Genomic DNA, 25,963 nt, shown 5'->3' on the forward strand with positions numbered 1-25,963 from the left:
GAAATATAAATTATGTGATACAAAATATATTGGATGGGGGTGGCTAGGTGGCGCAGTGGATAAAGAACCAGCCCTGGAGTCAGGAGTACCTGGGTTCAAATCTGATCTCAAACACTTTTACCTAGCTGTGTGGCCTTGGGCAAGCCACTTAACCCCATTTGCCTTGCAAAAACCTAACAAAAAATATATTGGATGAAAATAAAATTATAATCTTGCTAGAGACTGTGGGGAGAATTAAAGAAGAAATAAAAATTGAGGTTTCTCAGTAACTCAGAAGCAAACGGAAGAAGACTGTGACACAATCTGGTTGAAGAAATGGAAAGAAAACAGTTCATGTAAAAATCATGGAAGAATTGTTATAACTCAGTGGAATGAATGTAGGAAAAAGAGAAATAATGATGAAAGATGGCATCTGATCAGAAAGATACCTCAGCAATGTGTAATGGGCTAGAAGCTGTTGTTCAGCAGAGTGTAGAGTTCAGATGGATAAGTCTGGGACATTTGGAAGCAAGACAAGTTTGCGTGGTTAAAACTCTCATTATTAGTGGTTGATATACAGAATATTTCAGATTGATTCTCTACTCAACATTTGGAATTATTTTTTAAAGTTTTCTTGATGTTCCTCTGTGGCTTCAGAAGGATCACATAGCATTTGGGGATGAAGATACAACCTAGCAAGCCAGTACTGGAGCTCAAGATGCAGAAGACCTCCACAGCCACCATCATTTTCCCCTTGGTGCTCTGGTATGTGGGGAGGAAGGAGATCCAGACACTGCAGAACAACAGCATGCTAAAAGGTAATGAACTTGGCTTCATTAAAGGTGTCAGGGAGATTACTGGCCAGAAAAGCCACAATGAAGCTCCCCAGGGCCAAGAATCCCATGTAGCCCAGGGCAAGGTAGAAAGCAAAGAGAGAACCCTCATTGCATTGTAGGATAATATGTTCATGGTCAGGGTGTGTATCTGCCTCTGGGAATGGAGGGAAGAACAGCAGCCAGATTCGACAAATAATGCCTTGAAACGAGGTACAAGAGAGAACCACAGAAATGGGTACTCTGGATCCCACCCATTTCCTTCTCCTGCTGCCTGGTCTGGTGGCTCTGAAGGCCAGAACCACAGTAATTGTTTTGGCCAAAATAGAGGAGATGGCCACTGTGAACATGACTCCGAATGTTGTCTGTCAGAGAAGGCAATTGATTGCAGTTGGGCGACCAATGAAGAGCAGAGAGCAGAGGAAGCAGAAGATGAGGGAGATGAGGAGAAGGTAACTAATATCCCAGTTATTGGCTTTCACTATGGGTGTGTTTTGGTGCTTTATAAATACCCAGAGAACCAGAGCTGTGAGGAGAGAGAAGCAAATACCTATTGAGGCCAAAGTGATCCCCAAGGGCTCTTCATAGGCCAGGAAGGTTACCTCTTTGGGGAGGCATTGAGTCCTCTCCTTATTGGGATATTGATCTTCTGGGCATTTAATACATTTATCTGTGTCTGAAGAGAACAAACATAAAGTCTCAATATTTTAATGTTAGCAAATATTCCCTATTAGAGACTCAGAAAGTGCTTGTCAAAATAAAACAATTTGTTCCATCTGGTTTCATGGAAATCAGAATCTGATGGACACAGGACTTGAAAGACCCGAATTTGAATTCTGACTTAGATACTTCTTTGTTTTGTGTTCTCAATTTCAATTTGTGTTCTCTCCTCCAAATAAATCATCTCTATAATGGGGATGACAATTATTTCTCCCTCATAAAGTTATCGGGATCCAATGATCTAATATTTAAAAACTTTACAAATCTCAAAGTACTAAATAAATTGCAACAAATTTGAATTGTGTCTGACTTTTTGTGACCCCATTTTTATATTTTCTTGGCTAAGGTACCTCCATTACTTGCATTTCTTTCTCTAATCCTGCTCTTCCCCTTGTTGATGATGAAGCTGGGGTAAACAGGGTTATGACTTTCCCAGAATCACATAGTTAGTAAGTTTCTGATTTGAACTCAGGAATATGAAGAATATGAGTCTTTCTAAATTCAGTTCCTGTCCTTCATCCACTGCTCCATCTACTTGATAATGGCTAAATTAGTAGCTCTTATATGAATATTTGCAGAGTACTTTCTATATATGAGGTACTATTCTCTGTAACAATAACAATAATAAATATGATAACAGTAAAGAAATGCATTTTATTGCTGACTTTATTTCCTAAAGTTAGACCATAATCTTTAAAAGGGTTCATTGCTTGAGTTCTCTATTCTTTGTAGTTTCTTCTTGCAAGAAAATGATTCCCTTGCTCTGAATACATTAGTCTTTCACAACCTCTTCTGGAATGTGGGTGGACATGCAACCCCTACAACTTTTAACATTTTAGTTCCTTTGTCTTTCTTGTTCATGCTTCATATATCCATGAAGTGTCTCTTTATAACTTCTGTTGACATTATGTCTTTTGGGCTTCACCAACATGACTGTTAAGTTCCTTTGGTTGTCATCAACTCTGAATGGCTTAGGAAAACTAATGAAAGAAACTGACCATTTGCCTGAGAAGAGAAGATTTTAAAGGTACATGAGAACTGGTACTATGTATTCCATGTGAAGGAAGGGCTAAACTTTTGTCCTTTTGGTTCTAGAGGACAAACCTGAAAAAGGTTCAGAACTGAGTAGAGATCCTATAGGTTCCCTGTCAGAGAAAGTTCCTTAATAATGGAAGTGGTCTAGAAAGGCCAGGGCTCCATTGCTCCTAAGAATATCCTCTCCTTGTGGGACTTTTAGCAGAAGCTAGATGATCACTTTTAGGGTGAGTGGTAATGGGGACCTGAGGGTTGCTGAGGGGCTCCCCTTTGTGAAAGGTAATGATTCTTAGCTCAATTCCCTTATAAGCATCCAGTCTTATTCTGCTTCATGAAGAAGGCATATTCAATGAGATCTCCTTGCTAAAAGAAGAATGGAAAGGGTACAGAGGTTTTTTGTTTGATTGTTTTAGTTTTAAGCTTAAAACTTTTTTCTGTTGTAATCTGTCAGGTTCCTGCTCAATTCCTTCTATTTCAGGTAAGGAGAACAATGCCCAGTATACCTTTGAAACAGGTTCAGTAGATGCTTCTCGTAATTTACCACTTTTCCTCCTTTCCTGCTGAGAAGACATCATCCCAATCACTTTACCACTGACTACTGAAAGAACTTCCTACACAGAGGTTCCTCCAGGAACTGTTCTAGGAATAATCATCACAATAGAATTCTTTACTTTCGTTTTTCTCCCATTCTTTTCAAAATATATTTGAATCTTCCCCAAATTCAAAGTTTTGTGTTGATTAAATGAAAATCTGTACTAAAAATAGATGAGTGTTGAGCAGAAAGGCAAAGAATTTTCTGAGTGACTGATGGGATTGGGAATAGGTAGATTTGTTCCTTCTTGGCTCCCTAGTGCATCACATAGGTAAATATCCAGGAGGAACAGTTGAAATGAATTGGAAAGCACAATAGATTGCAGTCCAGTACCTTATCTGGTTACTAACTATGTAATTATAATTGGCCGTATTAATTTCTCTTCTGTCAAACTTAGTATAGAAGTATTTATATTTTTTCATTTCTGTTTTGATGGGAAAAAGTTGTTGAAAACTAAAGTCCCATTAAATGTAAGAGATATTTGCAAAGAAGTATTCTTTGCAGCAATCAATCCCTAAGCAATTCCCTAATTTGGGGGAATCTCAAATTCACAAACTTTCACTAATATTGATCACTCTAGGCTTTTGATCTTTCTTCTAGGATTCCGTTTTGTCTCTAAACATCATGTTCATAAACTACAAGTTTCCTTTTCCTGTTCATTACTTAGGAGACTTATTCTGCTTCATTCTGTTATCCTAAATCTTTGTTTAATGAGGGAGATCAAAGTATCCATTTGACTTACCAGTCTGATTGGAAATCTGCCCCTCTGGGCAAGAGGCACAGTCAAAACAGCAGACAGGCCTTCCTTCCATGGTTTTCGAATGGAATCCAGGGTCACACAGCTTGTAGTGAATCTAGAGTAAGGAGTTTGGCTTCCCAGAGAGGGATCCAAAGGCTTTTGAGGTAGCATTATTCATGTCTTAGATTTTATCCATGGCTAGGTTGTTTGTAGAAATACACACACACACTAAGTATTCTGCAAAGCTTGCCAGTACTATTTTCAGATGAGTATAGTAGTCATTTTACCAAAGCTTGAATCAATTACCTTGCAAAAGGGGCTCAGAGGGCTAAAAAAATCCTAGGAGTTGTATTTCCCAGCTGCGGGAGAGGATAGTATTAGGGTCAGCACAAATAGTTCAGGTTTTCTTAAATAAGCAAGGCAAAGAGGGGCAGCTAGGTGATGCAGTGGATAAAACACTGGCCCTGGAGTCAGGAGTACCTGGGTTCAAATCTGGTCTCAGACACTTAATAATTACCTAGCTGTGTGGCCTTGGGCAAGCCACTTAACCCCATCTGCCTTGCAAAAACCTAAAAAAAAAAATAAGCAAGGCAAAGAAATAGAGGAAAACAATAGAATAGAAAAGAAAATTAGAGCTATCAAGGAAAAATTTCATGCAAAAATATTCATGATTAAAGGTAAGAGTATTAGGGATTTAGCAGAAGAAGAACATAATTTGAAGAGGTGGGAAGAATATGCAAAGCAACAATTCCAGTAAAATCTTCCTGTTACCAATAACACAATTGTGTGGTTACTGACCAAGAGCCAGACATCCTGGAGAATGAAATCACGTATGCCTTAGGAAACTGCTAACAATAAGACGGAATGGACATAATAGAATTCCAACTCATCTGCTTAAAACTAAAAGATTGTGCAGTTAATGTGGAAAACACACCAATGCCCTCTGGATTAAGATCATTTTACAGGCCAATTTTAGAGAACAACAATGCCAAAGAATGTTAAAAATGATTGAGCAATTGCCCTCATTTCACATGCCCGCAAGGATATGCTTAAGATTTTATAAGCTAGGCTTTAACAATAATTCAACCAAAAAAGCAGGCTGGTTTTCAAAGAGGCAGAAGTATAGAAAATAATTGACAACATTCATTGGATTATGGAGAATGCAAGAGAGTTGCAGGAAAAAAAAATCTACTGCTAATTCATTGACTAAACATTGACTGTGTGGTTTACAACAAATGTGGCGAATCCTCAAAGAGATGGGACTTCCAGATCATGGTATTTGATTCCATAGGAACCTGTATGTGGGCAAAGAACTAAACATTAAACATTTGATTGGTTTAATATTCAAAAAAGGAAGATGACAAGGTTGACTATTATCTCCTTGTTTATTGAACTAATATGCAAAGTACGTCTTCATAACTGCCAGACTGGATGAAACAAAAGTTGGAATTGTTACCCAGGAGAAATATCATCAATCTCAGAAATACAGACAATACCTTTCTGAGGGCAGAAACAGAAGAATTAAGAGGTCTCTTGAAGAGAATGAAAACTCTTGATGCTTAAAATTTAAAAAAAACAAAAACAAAACAAAAGAAAAACAAGATCTCCGTAATGGGTCCCATCTCTTCCTGATAATTAGAGGGAAAAGAAATGAAAGCAGTGGAATGTTTTATATTCTTGACTTGAGATGGTGACCATAAACATGAATTAAAAGAGTCTTCTCCTTGGAAGGAAAGCTATGGCAAATCTAGACAATATATAAAATAGTAAAGGAAACACACCTTGCCAACAAAAATCTATGCAGTTAAAGCTATAGTTTTTTTTCTAGTAGCTAAGGATGGCTATGATATTTGGACTATAAGAAAATCTCAGCACAGCAGAATTGTCATATTTGAATTGTGTTGGTAGAGAGTCACTGGGTTAGCAAAAAGATCAAATCAATCGATTCTTCAAAAAAAATCAATACAGGTTAGTCTCTTGAAAATAAAGACTGATGTCTTTGGCCACATAAAAAGAAGACAAGACTCATTGGAAAAGATCTTGTAAAATATCAAAAATAAAGGAGAAAATAGAGCCAAGATGGCAGAATAAATGCAGGGACTGGCCCGAGCTCTCTGCCGAACTACCCCAAATACCTTAAATATTGACTCTACCCAAGTTCTAGAGCGGCAGAACCCACAAAAAGACTGAGTGAAATAATCTTCCAACCCAAGATAACTTGGTATATCAGCAAGAAAGTTCTCTTGCACCAGGGTGAGATTGTAGCACAAAGCAGCAAGGACTACACCACAGTGAACCAGTCCCAGCCATCCAGTAACAGAAACTCTGGAGACTGGGTCAATGGAAGCCATGACAATTTCCAGATCTCTCAGACCATGGATTGCCAAGGACAACACGGAAGGTTAGCAAGACAACTCTACTGCATTGGGGTGAGAGTAGAGCCAGCCCAGAGCACACCTCAGTTATATTGACCTGAGCCCAGTAGACTTAGAACAGGCTTCAGGATCCACCTAATCAACAGTGGCAGATGCTTGCAGAGCTCTCAAGGAATGAGCAGTAAAAAGGTCAGGAGTTTCCAGGGATCCCTTTACTATCCCTAAGGCAAGACTTTGTTACTTTGCCCATACTCTGATCTGGGTCATAGTTTGGGGCCCCAGTGCCAGGAAAAGGAGCAGTAGCCACAGAGATTACTGCTGCAGCAGAGCAGTAACTGTCCTCACAGTTCCAGAGTAGAAAGTTTCCCAGAGACCAGAGACGGAGAGTAGTCATAACTTCTCATTAGATGATAAGAACTTGAAAGAATCTCTGAAAACAGTTGCAAAAACACTCAGAAGTTTGGGGCAGTAAGTCATCTACCCTGAAAGCAGAGCCTACCTTAACAACGAGTTAAAATCAAATCAGAAGCTAAGGAAATGATCAAATAACAGAAGAAAATAAATCTGACCATTGACAATTACTTTGATGATAAGGAAGATCAAAACGCACACTCAGAAGATAACAAGGGGGGAGCTTCTTCATCCAAAGCCTCCAAGAAAAATAGGAATTGAACTCAGGCTATGGAAGAGCTCAAAAAGGATTTTGAAAAACAAATAAGGAGGGTAGAGAAAAAATTGGGAAGAGAAATGCAAGTGATGTAGGTAAATCATGAAAACTGGATCAGCAGCTTGGTTAAAGAGATACAAACACTGAAGAAAATAACATCTTAAAAAGCATACTGGACCAAATAAAAAGAAGTACAAAAAACTAATAAGGGATTGCCTTAAAAAGCAGAATTGGCCAAAGGAAAAGGAGATACAAAAATCTCACTGAAGAAAATAATTCTTCAAAATATAGAATGTAGCAAAGGGAAGCTGATGACTTAGTGAGAAATCAAGAAACAAAAAAAAAAAACCCAAAAGGATGAAAAACTAGAAGAAAATGTGAACTATCTCCTGGGAAAAAACAATTTATCTGGAACACAGACCCAAGAGAGACAATTTCAAAATTATTGGCCTACTTGAAAACCATGACAGGAAAAACATGAACATCATCTTCAAGAAAGTATCAATGAAAAGGGCTCAGATATTCTAGAAGCAAAGGGTAAAATAGAAATTGAAAAGAATCTACCAAACAAGCTGTGAACTCATTCAACCTTTCTGGAGAGCAATTTGGAATTAGGCCCAAAGGGCAATAAAAATGGGCATACCCTTTGATCTAGCAATACCACTCCTGGGTCTATACCCTGAAGAGATCATGTAAAAGGGTAAAAATATCACTTGTACAAAAATATTCATAGCAGTCCTATTTGTGGTAGCAAAGAATTGGAAATCAACTGAATGTCCATCAATTGGGGAATGACTGGACAAATTGTGGTATATGTAGGTTATGGAATATTATTGATCTATTAGAAACCAGGAGGGCTGGAAATTCAGAGAAGCCTGGAAAGATTTGTATGAACTGATACTGAATGAGATGAGCAGAACCAGAAGAACATTGTACACCCTAACAGCAACATGGGGTTGATGATCAATCTTAATGGACTTGTTCATTCCATCAGTACAACAATCAGGGATAATTTTGAGGTATCTGTGATGAAGAATACCATCTATATCCAGAGAAAGAACTGTGGAGTTTGAACAAAGACCAAGGACCATTACCTTTAATTAAAAAAAGCAATTATCCTATTACATAATTTTGCTATCTCTTATATTTTATTTTTTTTCCCTTAAGGATATGATTTCTCTCTCAGCACATTCAATTTAGATCAATGTATAGGAAATAAACATAAAAAACCTATGAGACTTCCTTCTGTGGGGGGTGGGGAGAGGGAAGTGAGAAAGTGAGATTAGGAGGGAAATTGTAAACTTTGGAGAGAGAGAGAGAGAGAGAGAGAGAGAGAGAGAGAGAGAGAGAGAGAGAGAGAAAGAAGAGAAGAGAAGAGAAGAGAAGAGAAGAGAAGAGAAGAGAAGAGAAGAGAAGAGAAGAGGAGAAAAAAAGAAAAGAAAAGAAAGAATCCACCAAACATCTCATGAAAGAGATCCCAAAATAAAAACTACCAGGAATATCATAGGCAAATTTCAGAGCTATCAAATCAGAGAGAGAGTATTGCAAGCAGCCAGAAACAAAATCCAAATATTATCGAGCCACAGTCAGAATAACACAAGATTTAACAACTTCTACATTAGGGGATCATAGGGCTTTGAATATGATGTTCCATAAGGCAAAAGGAGCTCAGATTACCACCAAGAATCAAGTATGGTAAAATTTAACATATTCTTTCAAGGGAAAAAGTGGACATTCAGTGAAATAGAGGACTTTCAAACTTTCCTGTTAAAATAATCAGAACTAAAAAGAAAATGTGATCTTCAACTACAAGATTCAATGAAGTATTAAAAAAGGTAAGTAGGAAGGGCAAATCATAAGGGACTTAATGATGTTGCACTGCTTATATTCCTGATACTGACAACTCAAATGAACATCTCATTTATTAGGGTAGTCAGAGACAAGAGTTTATATAGACAAGGCACAGGTAGGAATTGAATTTGAAGGACTAATATATAATTAAAAAGATGGAGTGAATAAGTAAGAGAAGAATGAACTGGGACATCCCTAATGAATATGGATGCAAAAATATTAAATATAATATTAGCAAAAACAATTATAGCAAGTTATCACTAGGATAATACATTATGACCAAGCAGGATTTATACCAGGAATCCAAGATTTGGTTCAATATTAGGAAAACTGTCAGCATAATTAACTATATCAATAAAAAACATAACAGAAATCTTGATTATCTCAATAGATGCTGAAAATACTTTGGACAAAATACAGCACCCATTCCTACCAAAAAACACTAGACAGCATAGAAATAAATGGATTATTCTTTAAAATGATAAGCAGTACCTATCTGAAACCACCACCAAGTATTATATGCAAGGGGATAAGCTAGAAGCATTCTCAATAAGATCAGAGTTGAAAAAGGATCCTTGTTATCACCATTATTCAATATTGTGTTAGAAACGCTAGGTTTAGCAATAAGAGAAAAAAAAGAAATTGAAGGAATTAGAATTAGTAATAATGAAGAAACAAAAATCGCCCTCTTTGCAGATGATATGATGGTATACCTAGAGAACCCTAGAAAATGATCTAAAAAACTACTGGAAACAATAAGCAACTTTATATCCACAGTATATATAATAAACCCACATAAAACCTCAACATTTTTATATATTACTAACAAGATATAGCAGCAAGAGATAGAAAGAGAAATCTCATTTAAAATAACTCCAGATAACATAAAATACTTGGGAGTCTACCTATGAAGGCAAAATCAGAAACTTTATGAACACTTTTTATTTTTCTTGAGGTTCCTCTTTCTTTGTGAGGGTAGGGGTTATGTTTACTTTTACAACATGCCTTGTAGTAATGTTTTTCATGGCTACATCAAGTAATTTGCTTTCTCATAGTAGAGTCAGGAGTAAAGTAGGAGGAAGGGAGAAAATTTGGAATTCAAGGCTTTGGAAATAAATGTTGAAACTTCCTTTTGCATGTAGCTATGGGAAAAATTGAAAAAAAAGTATGTAAAAAAAGAAATCATCTTATTCTAAAGGGAAGTAGGAGAGGAAAGGGATGGGAGAAAGGGGACAGAGTAGGTGATAGAAGGGAGGAAAGATTGTGGAAGGAGGTAGAGGTAAAACACTTGAGAAAATGAATGAAAAGAGGGAGATGGAATAAATGGGGATGGGGGAGTAGAATGAGGGGGAATACAGTTATGAATAGCAACTTTGAGGGAAAATATTAAAATGTTTTTCTGCTTTTTCTTATTTCTCAAACAAAGAGAATTGGGTGAAATTTATAAAAAAATAAGAGCCATTCTCTAATTTATAGTTTCAGATGAGGTTATCAATAGTATCTATTTAAATCATTTTTTAAAAAATGTTCTAACTCACTATTGACAGGAGAAATGTGAGTTGGAACAATTCTGTGGTACTACTTTATACCTATTAGGCTAATAGAAAAAGAGAAAATGACAAATGTTAGAGTAGATATAGGAAAAATGAGACATTAATACACTATTAAGATGGGATTCAGCAATTCCATAGAGCAATTTGGAACTATGAGTAAAGGGCTATAAAACCATGCCTACCTTTGACCTAGCAATTCCAGAGCTGAAACAACAGGAAGTAAAAGAACCAATATGTATAAGGATATTCAGAGAGTTCTTTTCTGGTGGCAAGGAACTAGAAATTGGGGGGGATGCCCATCCATCATTTGCAGAATGACTGAACAAAATGTGGTATGTGATTAAGATGAAATGCTATTTTGTTATAAGAAATGATAACAGGATGTTCTCATTTAAAAAAATTGTATGAGCAGATGCCATAGGAAATACATGGGAAATACAAAGTAACAGCAACATTGCAGGATGATTAGCTGTGAATGACTTACCTTTATTCAGCAATGCTATGACCCAAAAGAACTCTTGATAAAGAATAGTATACATTCCAAAGACAGAGCTGATGGTGTCTTTTTTTTACATTATTTTTCTTGAGGGTTTTTTGGGGAGGGATTATGTTTATGTTTACAATATGTCTTTTTTGGTAATGTTTTTCAGGACTACACATTTTTAACCTATATCAAATAACTTACTTTCTCAATAGAGGGATTGGAGTCAGAGGAAGGGAGAAAATTCAGAACTCAGAGTTTTGAAAGTTAATGTTGAAACTTGTTTTTCCATTTAACTGGGGAAAAGTAAAATGAAATATAAAGTAAAAAAAAAGACAAAACGAAAATGGAATTGGAGACCATGACATAGAAAGATAATATCCTGAAACAGTCACAGAACTGGACCCACTTTGTAAGAATGGAGGATAGAAAGGCCTTGTGTCCTTCACAATAGAGTCACAAAGAATTGGATAAGACTAAAAGACTGAATAATACCAGTAGCAGAGTTGCAACTGTGTTTGTATGTCTTTTGGTTTGTTATTGTTACTAGAAGAGGATTTTAAAATCTTCAGAGGGAAAAATGTCAAATATCAGAATTTCTTACCACAGAGACTTTTTCTTTTTTGAGGGGGGGTTTTTGCAAGGCAAATGGGCTTAAGTGGCTTGCCCAAGGCCACACAGCTAGGTAATTATTAAGTATCTGAGACTGGGTTTGAACTCAGGTACTCCTGATTCCAGGGCCGGTGCTCTATCCACTGCGCCTCCTAGCCGCCCCCAAAGAGACTTTTTCTAAGGCTCTCAAGCAAAATGTTTTGGAGAAGTTATTTTAGAAAGGATATCAGAGACACTTCCTGTCACTTTTTGAGGCTTGAGACTGTAGACGCTGCTAAATACACACCAGTGAATTCCTTCAGGACCACAAATATTAAAGCTCTTCCTGTATGTGTTTGTGTGTGTATGTAGTGTGTAAAAATGTGTTTTATTGATTATTCTTCCCACTTAACAGATTTTAAAATGGTACCTTTATAAAGTTAAAAGCATTAGGTAAATGACAGTCAGTACCAAATTTGAATTGAACATTTTCATTTCTTTGAATCTCTTAAAGACGTTGTTTGAGACTCTTAGTAAAAACCAAAGAAATTTATGGAAAAAAAAGTCAAAACATTTTTCAGAACTAAAGATTCTGAAGACTGAAAGTGGAGAGATTGGAGCAAGTTTAGTATTTCAGCATCCCTCTCAGGAGCAAAATCAAGACTGAACTGTGGCAGAGAAGGGAGAAGTCTTAAGGATCATCAGTTCTTACACACATTTTGGAGCTGAAGACCTGTATTGAAGGAAGTCCTGAGAAAATTTCAGCTTCTTCTCCTATTTTCCCATCCCTTATATGTCTATCTGGAGAGTATAAACATACCTACTTTTTGGTGACCTACAATTTTCTAGGATCCTGTATTTTGCTTCAACCATGAAGAGGCCAATAAAACAAAGTAAAGCTAGTCAGGGAGCCCAACTGTAGGGTAAAGTTTGAAATTTTCCTAACCACGAATTCAGAGCAATTATCCTTTAACTCATACCTTTTTATCTATAGCCAAGAAGAAGAAGTCACATATGAAGGATATTGATATTTTTGTATCATCTCAAACATCCAACCCAGTACTGAGTTCATACAGTCTTTAACAAATTCTCTTGGAATGAATACAAGTATGAATGAATGAGAAAGGATTTGTGTTTTTAAATAAAATTGGTCAATCTCTCCCTCAGTCCTACTGGTTATCTACATTCACATTTCCTGAATTGTTTATCCTGATCAACCTAAAATCTATAGGTGATTGAGCTGTTTTATAGTGACTTGATTAGATATTTTGGTCTATTTCGTGATATAAAAGTTGATTTTTGTCAAATTTCCTTTGTCTTCTACTTTGTGTCATTGCTATTACAAAGAAAGGGATCCATATAGCAGAGGGGAATTGGTATATTTATCATTGTGTGACATGGTATGATATAAAATGGGAAAACATGATAAACATGAATGAAGTTTAGAGCTAGAAATTGGACAACCCCGTAGTCAGGCCATAGCTACTTTACATGGCTTAGTAGCAAATGACCAAGATCATTAGATCTAGTAGCATGTTCCTGAAGATTCCCCCTTCCTTCTCCCTTGGATAACATGGAGCAGATGATGTTCTTGCTGTCCTGATTAGACAGAATTCTCCCTGTTCCTTGGACTTTTCACCTGGGATCCTTATCCTTCCCCCAGGAAAACTAAACTAACACTAAAACCTTGATTGACAAACTGATTTCTCTAGACTGCTTGTGCCATTTATCCTAGGTTTGAAAATTCTAATGACTATTCAGATGGTCTGTGTTCTTATGTTTATATCTTTCAAAAAACTAGCATCTCAATCATTCTTTACCTGTTTCCTCAACTTGGGCCACACTATTATCTTCTCCTGAATGGTGAAATCTTGGCCAAATGGAGCCTGATGAATAAACTCTCCCACTTTCACTGGAGCTTCAGTGTGATTATCAAAGGTCGCATAGTTGAGAATATCATAGTTTGCCACGGAGTTTCTGTTCTTGTCCAAGAGCACCTGATTCCCAGCACTGTTGTTAAACTGGAGGTTCTTCAGAAAGAAATGAAGCTAAAAGTGAAGGAAATTAGAAAGAAGCTCCTAAGTAGAGTCCCTCAGGATGTTTGCTAGACTCAATGCTGTCTAACACTATTCCAAATGACTTGAATATGTATTGGGATAGAACAACACTTAAAATTTTTCAAGTGTTGGAATGGATTGCTAATAAAGTACATAACAGAACAGTATCCAAAAAGGTCTTATCAGGCTAGATGGTTGGACCAAATATCAGTAAGAATCTTTCAACTTGGAAGAAAAAAACCAAAAAGGTGCAGTTTGCTGAAAGTGGAAATGGGAAAGGAGGTAGAGAAAGAGAACTTAGTTTGGTGCTAGTGGAGTTATGCAGAGATCACCCCCATAATTAATCAGAATGCTTTCAATGCAATGTAATAAGTCTTTATAATCATTTATTAAGTGTCCTATAGTTCCAAGCAACTGAACTGGGTACTTAAGTTATAAAATGAGAATAAGTACCTGCCCTCAAAGAATTTACATTCTTTTGGCAACTGCCTCACTGAAGCAGAAAAGTAAATTCAGTGTGATTCTAGGACAAAAATACAACCAAATTATAAAGGAAGAAGAAGTATGTATTAAGCATCTACCATGTGCAGGGCCCTGGGCTAAATAATCTTTACAAATGTCCTCTTGGTTGACAAGGGAATTGAAAAAGGATTTTTTGTAGGTGATCGGCAATGAGGCTCCAGATTCTAGGAGTCAGAGGCGAGGGAACAATATGTCTCAGTCAAAGTGCTTATGAAGAAGCCTGGAACTGGATAACTTAATCCTAATTCAGAGAACTTTTAGGAGTTGTTGGAATATATAAGATGTTGAGGTATAGTGTAGGAAAACTGAAATCAAAGACTTCAAGAGTTTTAATTCTGAGTATTTTTTATTTTCTCTTAGAAATTAAAGGAAGTCATTTATGATTTATGATTTCTGACCAAGAGTAGAAGGTAATTGTGGGCCAGGAGAGTGACATCATCAGATGTCCTTTAGGAAGTTAGTTTTCTTTCTCTTTTTTATGTTTTTTGCAAGGCAATGGGGTTAAGTGGCTTGCCCAAGGCCACACAGCTAGGTAATTATTAAGTGTATGAGTCTGGATTTGAACTCAGGTACTCCTGACTCCAGGGCCGGTGCTCTATCCACTGGGCCACCTAGCCTCCCTGGGAAGATAGTTTTCTTAATTTTGGTCTTCCTTCATAACAATTTGAGCTTTATTGGTATTTATAATCTTCTATAATATGTTTTTATATTTATTGTGTATGAATACATCAATACTTTTTACCTCTATAGGATTTGTATAACATTTATTTTTATTTTGTGTGTGTATAGATTTATATATATTCACAATATACATATAAAATTATAGATAACATTATAGAAATAAAAATATGTATATATATATATACATTAATTCATATTGTCAACTCATTATGTAAGGATTATTTTTTCATCTTTTTTTGCTTATCTTCATTGCATACATTTCAAATTACTTTTCACTTAACATCACTGATGATGATGTTTGTCCTTCATTATCGAAGAAGACCACAACATCAGGGAGCTGATGCCATGAACTGAATTTGAGTGAGAGGACATTATGCTTAATCGGCAGTCTAACTTTCTTCCCTAGAGCCATCTAGATTCAGTGGCCTATTGGACTATTGGAAATGGCCCTGGATAAAAGGCAGTCAGGGTTAAGTGACTTGTCCAAGGTCACACAGCTAGTCCAGTGTCTGAGGCCTGATTTGAACTCCCCTTCCTTCTAACTTCAAAGTCAGTGCTCTCTATCCACTGCACCACCAAGCTGCCCCTCTTTCAATGATAGACTGGAGATGGGAGAAACAAGAATCCCAGGGGACATATATACACTCACACACACTTGCTTTGAGATTGACATCCCATGTTCATATTTTGATCTAAAGATGGAAGGCTTCAGAGGTCATTTAGTCTAAATTTATTTATAGATGAAACTTATGAAAATCAAATAATTTGTACAGTGAAACATGAGGAATAAGTTTGAGAGGTAGGATTTGATCCAGAATTCTAAGATTTTGAAGCAATAACTCTCTCCACTGTATCATGCTGCCTTGGCATACCTAAGTCTTCCAGAGAATGGTGAGATACATGGTTCTAACTTCCTCAGAATCTGTTGGATGTATGGAACCTGTAGTGTTTATGGTCCTACTCTTCTCCTAACAACTTCTTTGCTAGACTCAATGCTGTCTAACATTATTCCAAATGACTTGAATATGTACTGGGATAGTAAAGTCCCTCAGGAACCATTTGAACTGAATTCTCATTCCTGCATCCTGTCACAGAAACATGAAATGATCATAACTTTCAAAGCATCAGAAAGTATTCCCCGAGTGTGCTAAGCAGACTAAATAAAGAGGTAAGCTGAGTCACTAACCCCTTATTTCTTTACTGGACAATATACTGAGTTCCTACTATCAGAGATTTAGACATCCGTGCCTATAGGAGAGAACCTTACCTTCCAGGGGTGAACAACCCAGTTGTCTCCTATATTGGATACCATTTGTAATCCCACCAAGAACATTTCATGAAGGGCCCAGGCCACAGCATACACAGCATTGTAGACAATGGAACTCTGGTCATAGTGATGTCTAAATCATTCAAACGCATTGTGTCTTTAGAGTTATTTGGTGAACAGGACCATCCATCTTTCTCTCCATATTCAAATATACAACCAACAGCTGATTTCCGGAAGGTTCTGAGGAAACCACTCTCTGGATATTTGCCAGGGTTCATGGTTTTCAGAAAATCTTTGAACCCAGGAATCTTATTTGTCTGTTCAGAAAATATCAAGGCCCCATGGAAGCTATAAAAATGGCTAAATCCAGTTTTTCTGGCAATTTACCAATGACTTATGGTGATCCACATTCTTCTTAGAACCCAATGAGGATACCTTGTAAATATCAGACTCAGAAGCAAATTTATATCTCCATAAGTCACAATCACATTGGTTTGAGAAGCTATTATATTATTTATCAAAACATGAAAAGAGTCTTCTCCCAGTGGTTAACCAGTCCTGATCTTTTGTATGAAGGCCACACAGACATCATTTTTGTCCATTTCTTCTTGAAGGTCCCTGAGAAATTTCTCACCATGTGATTCATCTGAGACAGTAAGACTCAACCAGTTCCAGTTGAAATGCAGGATTAATCTCAACATGGCAAGGGGAAGAGATGTGTGCCTGGAGGCCATCTGATAAACAGAAGGAAACTGAAGTGGGTCACTTAGGAGGGGATCAAAGAGACCACAGTGGATCTTAATAGGAAACAAATATGAGCCAATTTTCAGTTTAATGAATTTATTGCAGCAAACTATTATCCCATCCCACCATTCCATATTTGAACCTGACATCTTTCTCCCCTCTACCTGGAATGGGCTCATTCTTCATCTCTACCTATTAAAATATTTCTGGTCATTCAGACTTCCACCCAGGGATCATCTCCTTCATAAAACCTGTCCTAACTAAAACAAATTAAGCAGTTTCTGTCTCTGTATTTCTTTGAATCTTTATCATTGAATGAAGAAATTGGCAAATTTTAGATGCTTAATAAACTTTTGGAAGATTCCATTGTCTAATTTTCTACAAGACCTGATGAAGGGGAAAAGTCTGATCTCATCTAGCTCCTTGTTTTCTTTTTCTTCTCTAAGAAAATGGAGCTCTACCTGTAAAGTAAATTAGATATCAGAATTTGTTAAATTTATTTCAGGACTGTATTTCAAGTGGCAGATCCTCTAAGATCTGGTCTCTTCGATTCAACCAGCACAGACTGATTCCCTCCCTACCTGTGGGAACTTATAGAGCTCAAGTAGGTTTCCCATGGAGACAGTCAGTTCAGAAGTGGCTCCTCCAATGACTGCTACAGACTTGCTCTGCCTCTCACAGCTGTAATTTGGAATGGTCTGTCCTTGACCTGACAACCACATGAGGGAACTTTCCAAGTTCGTGTCATCACTGTGAAGGGCTTTGTAGATGTGGAATCCCAGAGTGATGTTGGGTAACAGATTGGGGTCTTTGTTGATCTCTTCTATAGCAAATATGAAGGCCAGGACCTGATAATAGTGTTTGACCATCCACCTGCAGAGGGAGGGAGATTATCAAGTCTAAGGATTATTTTTTGATTCTATTGTCCCCTAAAAAGGAACTGAAAATTCCAGATGAAGAATTTCGTCAGCCACATGAAAGTATAATTTTAGGGCTACAATGTATGGCCATGGTCACCCTTTCATTCTTTTTGGTAACACATTGCTATTTCTAAATATTTTTCTTTTTCTACTAGCAAAGACTCAGACACTAGGGCTTTTATCATCTTACTCATTTCTAGAGTGAGGGCATTGGGGTTCTACCATTCAAATCTACCAAATTCTTTAGATAATCAATTAGTAAATTTTCATAAAATAGAATAATTCAGTACAATCATAAAAAAGAAAATATGACAAATATTATTGGAAACACTGGATATTAGTTTGGTAGAAAATATATTACTCACCTGAAATCATCAGCATAATCTCTAAATGGATATGTAAAATAAATATAAAAATAACATCAATAAAAATTAGAATCAAATTAATAAATTATTTTCAGCATTATGAATTGGAGAAGAATTCATGACCAAAGAAAAAAATACACAATACAGAGAACATTGATTAAATGAAATTTTGAAAAAGTGTTTTTTGGCCCTCATAAAAATTCAATTCAGAGGAGATTAGAAAGGATATATTAAGTGGGGAGGAAGTCTATTTATTACATTTCTTTTTTCATAAGATTTATTTCCAAGATAGGGATAGATTCATGTTGTAAAAACAAGTGCTTTTCTTCCAATTGATGATTTGCCAAAGAATTTAAGTTTCAATGCAAGAAATCCTATGTCTCTCTAGACATATAAAAAAATGCTCAAAGCTAGCTCTTCTCCAGATGACTAATAGTTATGGTAATGAAAACAAAAACATTGAACCCCAAACTTATATCCATCAGATTGGCAAATTAAAACAGAAAGGAGAGAAATGTATAAAGTCATGTAAGGTAACAGTCCCATTAATGTTCTATCTGTAGAACTATTCATTGATTTTGGTATTCTGGAAAGGGATTTATATCTATGGTCAAAAAGTTACTGAATTGTAGATGTCTTTTCACTAAGTAATACCTAAAAGAGTTAAGAAAAAAGAGGAAAAGTACCTGTATATAATGAAATGCATATAGCATCTCTTTTTTTTTTAGTGGCAACCATGTGTACCAAAAGAGTTGCCATGGATTAGAGAATGACTAAAGAAATTATGACATATGGATGTAATGGAATACTATTATATTATTACAAATGAAGTAATATGATTTTATATTAACAGCAGAATACTTATATGAATCAATGTAGGATGAAGCTAGTAATGGCAATGTTGTAAAAAACAAGATTTCCAAAACACCTGTTTGAGCAACATAGTGATCCGTAATTATTGCAAAGGATTGATTACAAAGAATTTACCTACATCAGTTGATGGACTGATGTGCAAAATAAGACACTCAGATTTTGGTTTGGCCTCTATGTTCATTTGTTTTCTTAATTATGCTTAATTGTTACAAGGAATTTTTTCTTTTTTTTTTCAATGGGAGATTGGAGGTAATTCAGGGAAAAAAATCCTTGAAAATTGAAAAAATTAAAAAATAAAATAGAATAAATACTTACTGAAGTTCTCTCTTATAGTAGTGAGGATGTTACCAAAAGCTTTTCCAATACTTTTGCGACATTTATGTACAAATAAGGGAAAAATCCTCCAATAACAAAATCTCCATGTCTGTAGTATCCAGGGTTGAAATTCCTTTCTAGGCAGCAGAGAGTCCCTTCCTCCCTGCTCACAGGTAGTGATAGCTACAAGAGCAGGAAGAATAAAAGCAGGAAAAACATCAGAGAGACTTCTCCTCAACTCATAGGCAAGGCCTGTCTACCTTCTAGCTAAGTTTGTGATGAGCTGGGGGTGAAGTAGGCAATGCAGCTGCTGGGACAGCAACAGCTGTCGAAGTTTCAGGTACCTTGGGAAGAGAAAACTGTCCTGCAGATGAGCTCTCTCTTTCCTGAGTAGCTACTCGAGTTTTACCTTGTCCCTCACATTTGTGGAGACTCAATGTAATCTGACTCTGGCTCATGTCCAAGAAAGAGGCATTGCTGGCCTGTCCAGGGTGTATTTATGAGGACTGACTCTGGCTAAAAGATCACTGAAATGCTTTTGTCACTACATGTTGATTGGATCCTGTGTTTACATCCCCTTACCCAGAGAGAGGGAGTTGAGTCCATGGGAGACTCTCGGGAGCCTGGCTGCTTGCAGCTCTACACCTGTGTCGCTGTGACTGAAGGGGAAACAAAATGTTTTTCTCATTCCTTTCCAACTCCTTGTGCTGTTCATTGGGATAGTGTGACAGCTGCAGTGATCTCTCCAGAGGCAGGGGAATTTCATAACATATGATAACCTATGTAGGAAATTTTGTTCCTATATTAACTCTGGGCTGGGACATCAGAATAGTCAGTGAGAGGTAACAAGTTCAGAAAGCCGTGCTGACTGAGTGACCAAGGATTAGATAAACTCCGTCTACTTGCCACTAGGTCCTCCAAACACGAAGATCTGCTGCCTTGGGTTATTCTCCAAGTAATGTTCTTTGACATGGATCCTTTACCAAATTTCTTTCCACTGTTCCTCCAGTAACACATAGGAATTTTTCCTGTTTGTTATTATCTATCAAAGACCCCAAATGGTCATTGAAGGATTTTTGTCTAAGCAAGTTTTGGTGCAGAAGAACGTTATTTTCTTTTCTTTTGGCAATGGGGTCAAGGGGCTTGCCCAAGGCCACACAGCTAGGTAATTATTAAGTGTCTGAGACCAGATTTGAACGCCGATACTCCTGACTCCAGGGCCAGTGCTCTATCCACTGTGCCACCTAGCCACCCCTAGAACGTTATTTTCTATTGTCACTGAATATGCAAGCCATTCATCCTCTGCTTGCCTAATTTTGAACCAGACATATCCCATCTCATTTCTGTAATATCACTCCAGTTACCTAAAAGTCTTAAATTTTTATACTTTGCTGATCAGTAACACAAAGAAATGAGTTATTCAATCTTTTCTTTTTAGGTTTTTAGCAAGGCAAATGGCTTGCCCAAGGCCACACAGCTAGGTAATTATTAAGTGTCTGAGACCGAATTTGAACTCAGGGACTCCTGACTCCAAGGCCTGTGCTTTATCCACTGTGCCACCTAGCCGCCCCTTACATGACTTTTAATGATAGATAGAAACCAGTCAGTGCGCCGGATTGTAATCCATTACATTTTTCAATTCACCTCAACCTTGATGTTTTGATTCACAATGGGTGCCAAGAAGGTACCACTCAAGGTACCACCATTCAATCTTAAGACAGAATTTAGTAAACTAAATATCTATTAACAACTTACTGCTACAATGGCAGAAGAAATTATTTCAATGAAGGATATGGGTCTAGTGTCTAACCCTAAAGTGTATATGCAGGCATCTGAGATTCCCAAGACAAAAATCTAAATAGTCTATGCCCTAAAGGAGTTTTCAATCTATTAGGAACAAAACTGTAAGAAGAAAAACGACGCTTCCCTGTCTGGATGGGTGATGATGCTTTAAGGCTGATTCCAGTGTGAGAATAAGGCCCCGGTAAATTTTTTCATGTCTCTTCCCTCACTGAGTTGAACAGTCTAATAAAGTTGTGGATATTTTTATCATATGCAGACTAGGGAGTCCAGTCTCAGCATAGTTATAAGGAAACGTGTAGCCAGAAATGTCTTTTATAGTTCCACATAGGATAACTAACATAGATGATATGAGAAGATGAGTAAGAAAACTATCAGTGCAAAGTGAAGCAAAAGGAGATGAAATAGAAAGAGAAAAAGGAAAGGAAGATAAGTAAAGGGAAAAAAGAAGGAATAGGAGATTGAAAATTGGGATGAGAATAGGAGGATGATGGCGTGAGTAATGTAGAGAAGAATAAGGGTGTAGAGGGGTAAGATGAAAGTAGAGGAAAAGAAAAAAAAAAGCTGTGCTCAAATGAGTTCCCTCTATACAGTGCTTCTTTTGCATCTTGGGATGGTTCCATCAGACTCCTGTAACTTAACTTGTGTACGATTGCTCTCATTTTAAAGACAATAAAACTAAGGCACAGAAGCAAAAAAGAACATATCCCTGATCCCATAGTAATTAATTCAGGACAGAATACAAATCAGGGTGTCTTCAATACAACTTTAATAGTTCTTCCAGTCTGCCTCATTATCTCTCAGTGAGATCATTTAAGTCTTTAGTATATATCAAAAAGAGTTCAGCTTTGAACAATTCAAAGACTAATCATGATTCTAGAGGCGTTATTTTTAGCTGCCATCTTTGAAATACTCTAAAAGGACTCTTTAATACAACTTTAATTATTATTCCTAAAATATTATAGAATTCTATTTCTTTTCTAATTAAAGTTGAATTTAGGGAACTGTAATTTAGTTGAGAATTTTTTAAGGAAAATTCCTGAGAATAGAGACTTAATATGGCCCAGAGTTACATGGGATTTTTGCCTACCATATCACCCTATTGGCACATATTGAAGTGAAGTCCATTTAAATTGTTAAAATTTTCATTCAGATTGCTGGAGTCTGTTTCACCCCAATGGAAAAGAGAGAAAAGTCCTAAAATTTGGCAAGGATGCCAACTATATCTTCTCATTTATGCACAATATGGTAAATATATATATATATATATGTTTGTGTGTGTGTGTGTGTGTGTGTCCATTCAAAATCTCTAAATTGCTTTAGATTATTAATGATTTCTCTTTAATTCTAGCCATTTAACAAATTTATTCTACTTCCTTAGGCAAGCAGAGAATGAGGAGCTTAAATATTCAGTGACTACAAAAAATAAAGTTGCATTCTTATGCCCCAAAACTTGCTTAGAAAAAATCCTTCAATCACCCCTTGGAGGTCTTTGTTAGGTAATAACTAATGGAAAAATTCCTATGTGTTGCTGGAGGAATAGTGTAAATATACTTGGTACAGGATCCATATCCCCAGTATATGTGCTTGATGAAAGAATGATAGGTGACATTTTGTTGCATCGGATGAGCACAAGGTCAATATTTTGCTAAAACTATTGCCTTGTTGAAATGTTTATTTATGTGATTACATCATTCTTTGGCCAGGATTTAAGATGCTTCAGTATCTTAGATTATGTCTGACAAGGGAAGTATATAATAGAACTATCATCTTATTTCTTCTTAATATGGCCCAGAATTATGACATTTTTGCCTGCCATAGTACCCTACTGTCACATATTGAAGTGAAATCCCCTCATTCAGATTGCTGAAGTCTGTTTCACCCCAATGGAAAAGAAAGAAAAAGAAAACTTTTGTTACAAGTATGTATAGCAAAATAAAAGAAATCTCTCCAAGTGACATTTCCAAAAAAAATTTCTGTTTTAACTCTGAGTTCAACACCTCTGTATCAGGAAGCTGTGTCACATGCTTCATTTGGAGTAAACTCTTGCTTCTCTAGATGTCCAGAATTAATTCTCTAATTATTCATTACAAAATTTCCCACAGAAATTCAACCGAATTTGCCTGGTTTCCATATCCTGCCCAAAACATATTTTTGTGATGTTGAATTTTTGAACTAGTATAAGAGTTTACGTTGGCCTTTATTAAATTCCATCTGCTTAGCTTGACATCAATATTATCAAAATCTTATTTATTCAAGTCCTTCTAAAATTTGGAAAGGATGCCAACTATATCTGCTCATTAATGCACAACACATATATTTAAAATATTTATTCATTCAAAATCTATTTTCAAATTGTGTTAAATTATTCATGATTTCTCTTTGATGCCAGTCATTCAACAAATTTCAATTCCACTTCTTTATAGCTTATTTACACAATATTTGCATGATTAATTTTATCTAATGCTTTGTTAATGTGTTATTGAAAATTTTTTTAAATATTTTTTCTGTTCCAAATTCTGTCCTTTTTCCCCATCCCTTTTACAACCATTTTGGCAAGGCAACTAATACAATATGTATTACTCTGGTGAAACAATCCAAAATATATTTCCATATCTAACATATTGTTTAAAAAATAAAAGGAGAAAAATTTAAAAATCAACTTTAATCTTCTCTTGGAGTGACTCAATTCTCTCTCTGAAAATGAATATCATTTTTCATCATGAATCCTTTGGAAATGTGGGTCACTATATTAATCAGAGTAGCTATCTTCCACAATTGTTTAAGACTATAATATTTTGTTCTTGCATACAATTTTCTATTTCTTTATTAAAATAAAAAATACTCTCTGCAACATTCACATCAAATAAAAGACATTAGAGTATGAGACCCTTGACCTTTATTTTTTCAGTTTATTTTCATATATTCAATAATTTTTATAGTGTCTGACACATACTAAACACTTAGCAAGTGATATACCTATTTAGTAACCTTGTCAACAGAGGAAATAAATTCAATTTTATTTGAACTTTTCTTGATAGAGTTGGACCAAGTCCTTGTAATTTGAGCTTCCTTTTCTTTTCGATTTCAATTTTCTGTTTCCAATTAATGAAAAGGTTCCTTCTAATGTAAAAGAAAGAAAAACATATGTAGTGAAGGACAATCAATAGCTCCAATGATCACTTTCTAATAAAATATATCTCAATTTAAACTCTTGGAACATCACCTCTCTGTCAGGAGAGGGGCAATTTGTTTCATCATGAGTCTTCTGGAATTATTTCTTCCTTCTCTAGTTGTCCAGATCTAACTTTCTAATCATTTAGAAAGATTTCTTTTCCATAAATCAAATAAAATTTCCTTGGTTTCTATATTTTGCCTTAATCTTGAATTTATGAAATTGCAGACTTGAATATGTGTGAGAGTTAACACATGTCTTTATTGAATTTCATCTTCTTAGATTGAAGTCAATATTCTGCCTTATAAGCTCTTATTTGTCTTTGTTTTCTCCATCTTCATTGAGACAGAGAGAGAGAAACTATTCTAGCAATTTTCTTTGGTAAATTTGGTAAAGGCCAAGTATGCCTTTCTCTCATTCATTCATTCATAAAATGATAAACAGAGACAGCTAGGTGGCCCAGCAGAAAGAGAATCGGCCCTAGAGACAAGAGGACCTCAGTTATATCTAACATCAGACACTTAATAATAGTAACCTTGGGCAAGTCACTTAACCCCATTGCCTTGCCAAAAAAAAAAAAAAAAAAAAACCTGAATAGTTATAGAATGTTAAACATTATATGGAAAAAACACAGATCCAATAGAAATCTCCTTCCAAGTTGATTTTAGTTGACTTTCATGAGGTACCTGGTACATACTTTCTGTTTTTACTTTACATTCTGATTATAAGATATATGGGCAGTTCTCTTTTAAAATTTCTTAAAATGTGACACCTAGGTAGGTTTTCTTGGTCATGGATTTTAGAAAATCCAATTCTTCTCAATTATTTTTCTCCTTGAGCAGTTTTCCAGTTTGTTTTTCCTTTCTGTGAAATTTTTCAGTCTTTGATTTCATTTTTAATATTTTTTGTTTTCACAAAAGAGTCATTGACTTTAGTTGAGCCTATTCTACTTTTTAGTGACTTTGTGATTTGGATGAGATTTTGAACTACATGTCCCAAATTGTTGATTCCCTTTCTGATTCTTCCTTCCATTGCTAGAATTTACTAACATTCACCAATCATGTGTTAAATTTCTGTGATTTGGGGCATTTGTTTGATTTTATGACTAACTCCATTTTCACTTTTGTTTGATAATTTGCTATGTACAGTAGAGAAAAAAATTTAGAACATCAATTTGCCTCTTCTATGTAGCTGCACTTTGATTCCAGTAAGGATCTCAGACAATGCAGGACCAAGATGTTGCCGATGGATCATGTCAAACTGGTACAGCCTTCATGATTTGCAACTTCACCTCTCAGGTGAGGAACAGATTGTCAGAGGTGATGTCAAGACCGCAGAAGTCTAGATATTTTCTGATAGCAATGACTAAAATTCTGACAACTTCTCCCAGGCTTCAGAGAGTAGAGAATATAGAAAGATGTATAGCATTATAGGATACAATGCCTTCAGACCTCATTTGACACAGTGGAAGGTGAGTCTCAGGTTAAAAATGTCTCAATTTTAAGAATTTTATTTGTTGTTTTTATGTACTGAAGAGTATCTGTAAATATGAAATGTGAATATTGTTTGAAGTCACTCTTTTTCCCCCAAATTGAGATTTTGGCATAAAAAAAATCAAGGAATGCTAGGGATTTGCTCGTGAGAAAAAAATATTTAGGATGTTACCTTTTGGGGAACTCTATTGTTTGAGCTATTTCATAGTTATTATGTTTGGAAAAGAATATATAATCACAATTCATCTTTAATTAAAATGTGTATGCAGAAAAGTATATTTTCATCAATCTTTAACAAAAGATTGGAATTTTTGTTACTTGAAGAAACCAAATGC

General features: G+C 35.9%; 1 protein-coding gene across 1 annotated transcript; it reads right to left on the reverse strand.

Moving 5' to 3' along the window:
• Positions 1 to 582: 582 nt before the first annotated feature.
• On the reverse strand, positions 583 to 17,575 carry LOC141508950 (vomeronasal type-2 receptor 26-like). Its single transcript, XM_074218075.1, is given in 10 exon segments — positions 583 to 795; positions 797 to 1,488; positions 3,902 to 4,001; positions 8,002 to 8,034; positions 13,237 to 13,464; positions 15,944 to 16,062; positions 16,065 to 16,291; positions 16,379 to 16,445; positions 16,497 to 16,740; positions 17,254 to 17,575. Coding segments are annotated over 10 exon segments (2,226 nt in total). The 5' UTR covers positions 17,557 to 17,575.
• Positions 17,576 to 25,963: the final 8,388 nt, after the last annotated feature.

The sequence above is a fragment of the Macrotis lagotis genome, chromosome 1 (genome assembly GCF_037893015.1).
Source record: "Macrotis lagotis isolate mMagLag1 chromosome 1, bilby.v1.9.chrom.fasta, whole genome shotgun sequence".
Classification (NCBI taxonomy): Eukaryota; Metazoa; Chordata; class Mammalia; order Peramelemorphia; family Peramelidae; genus Macrotis; species Macrotis lagotis.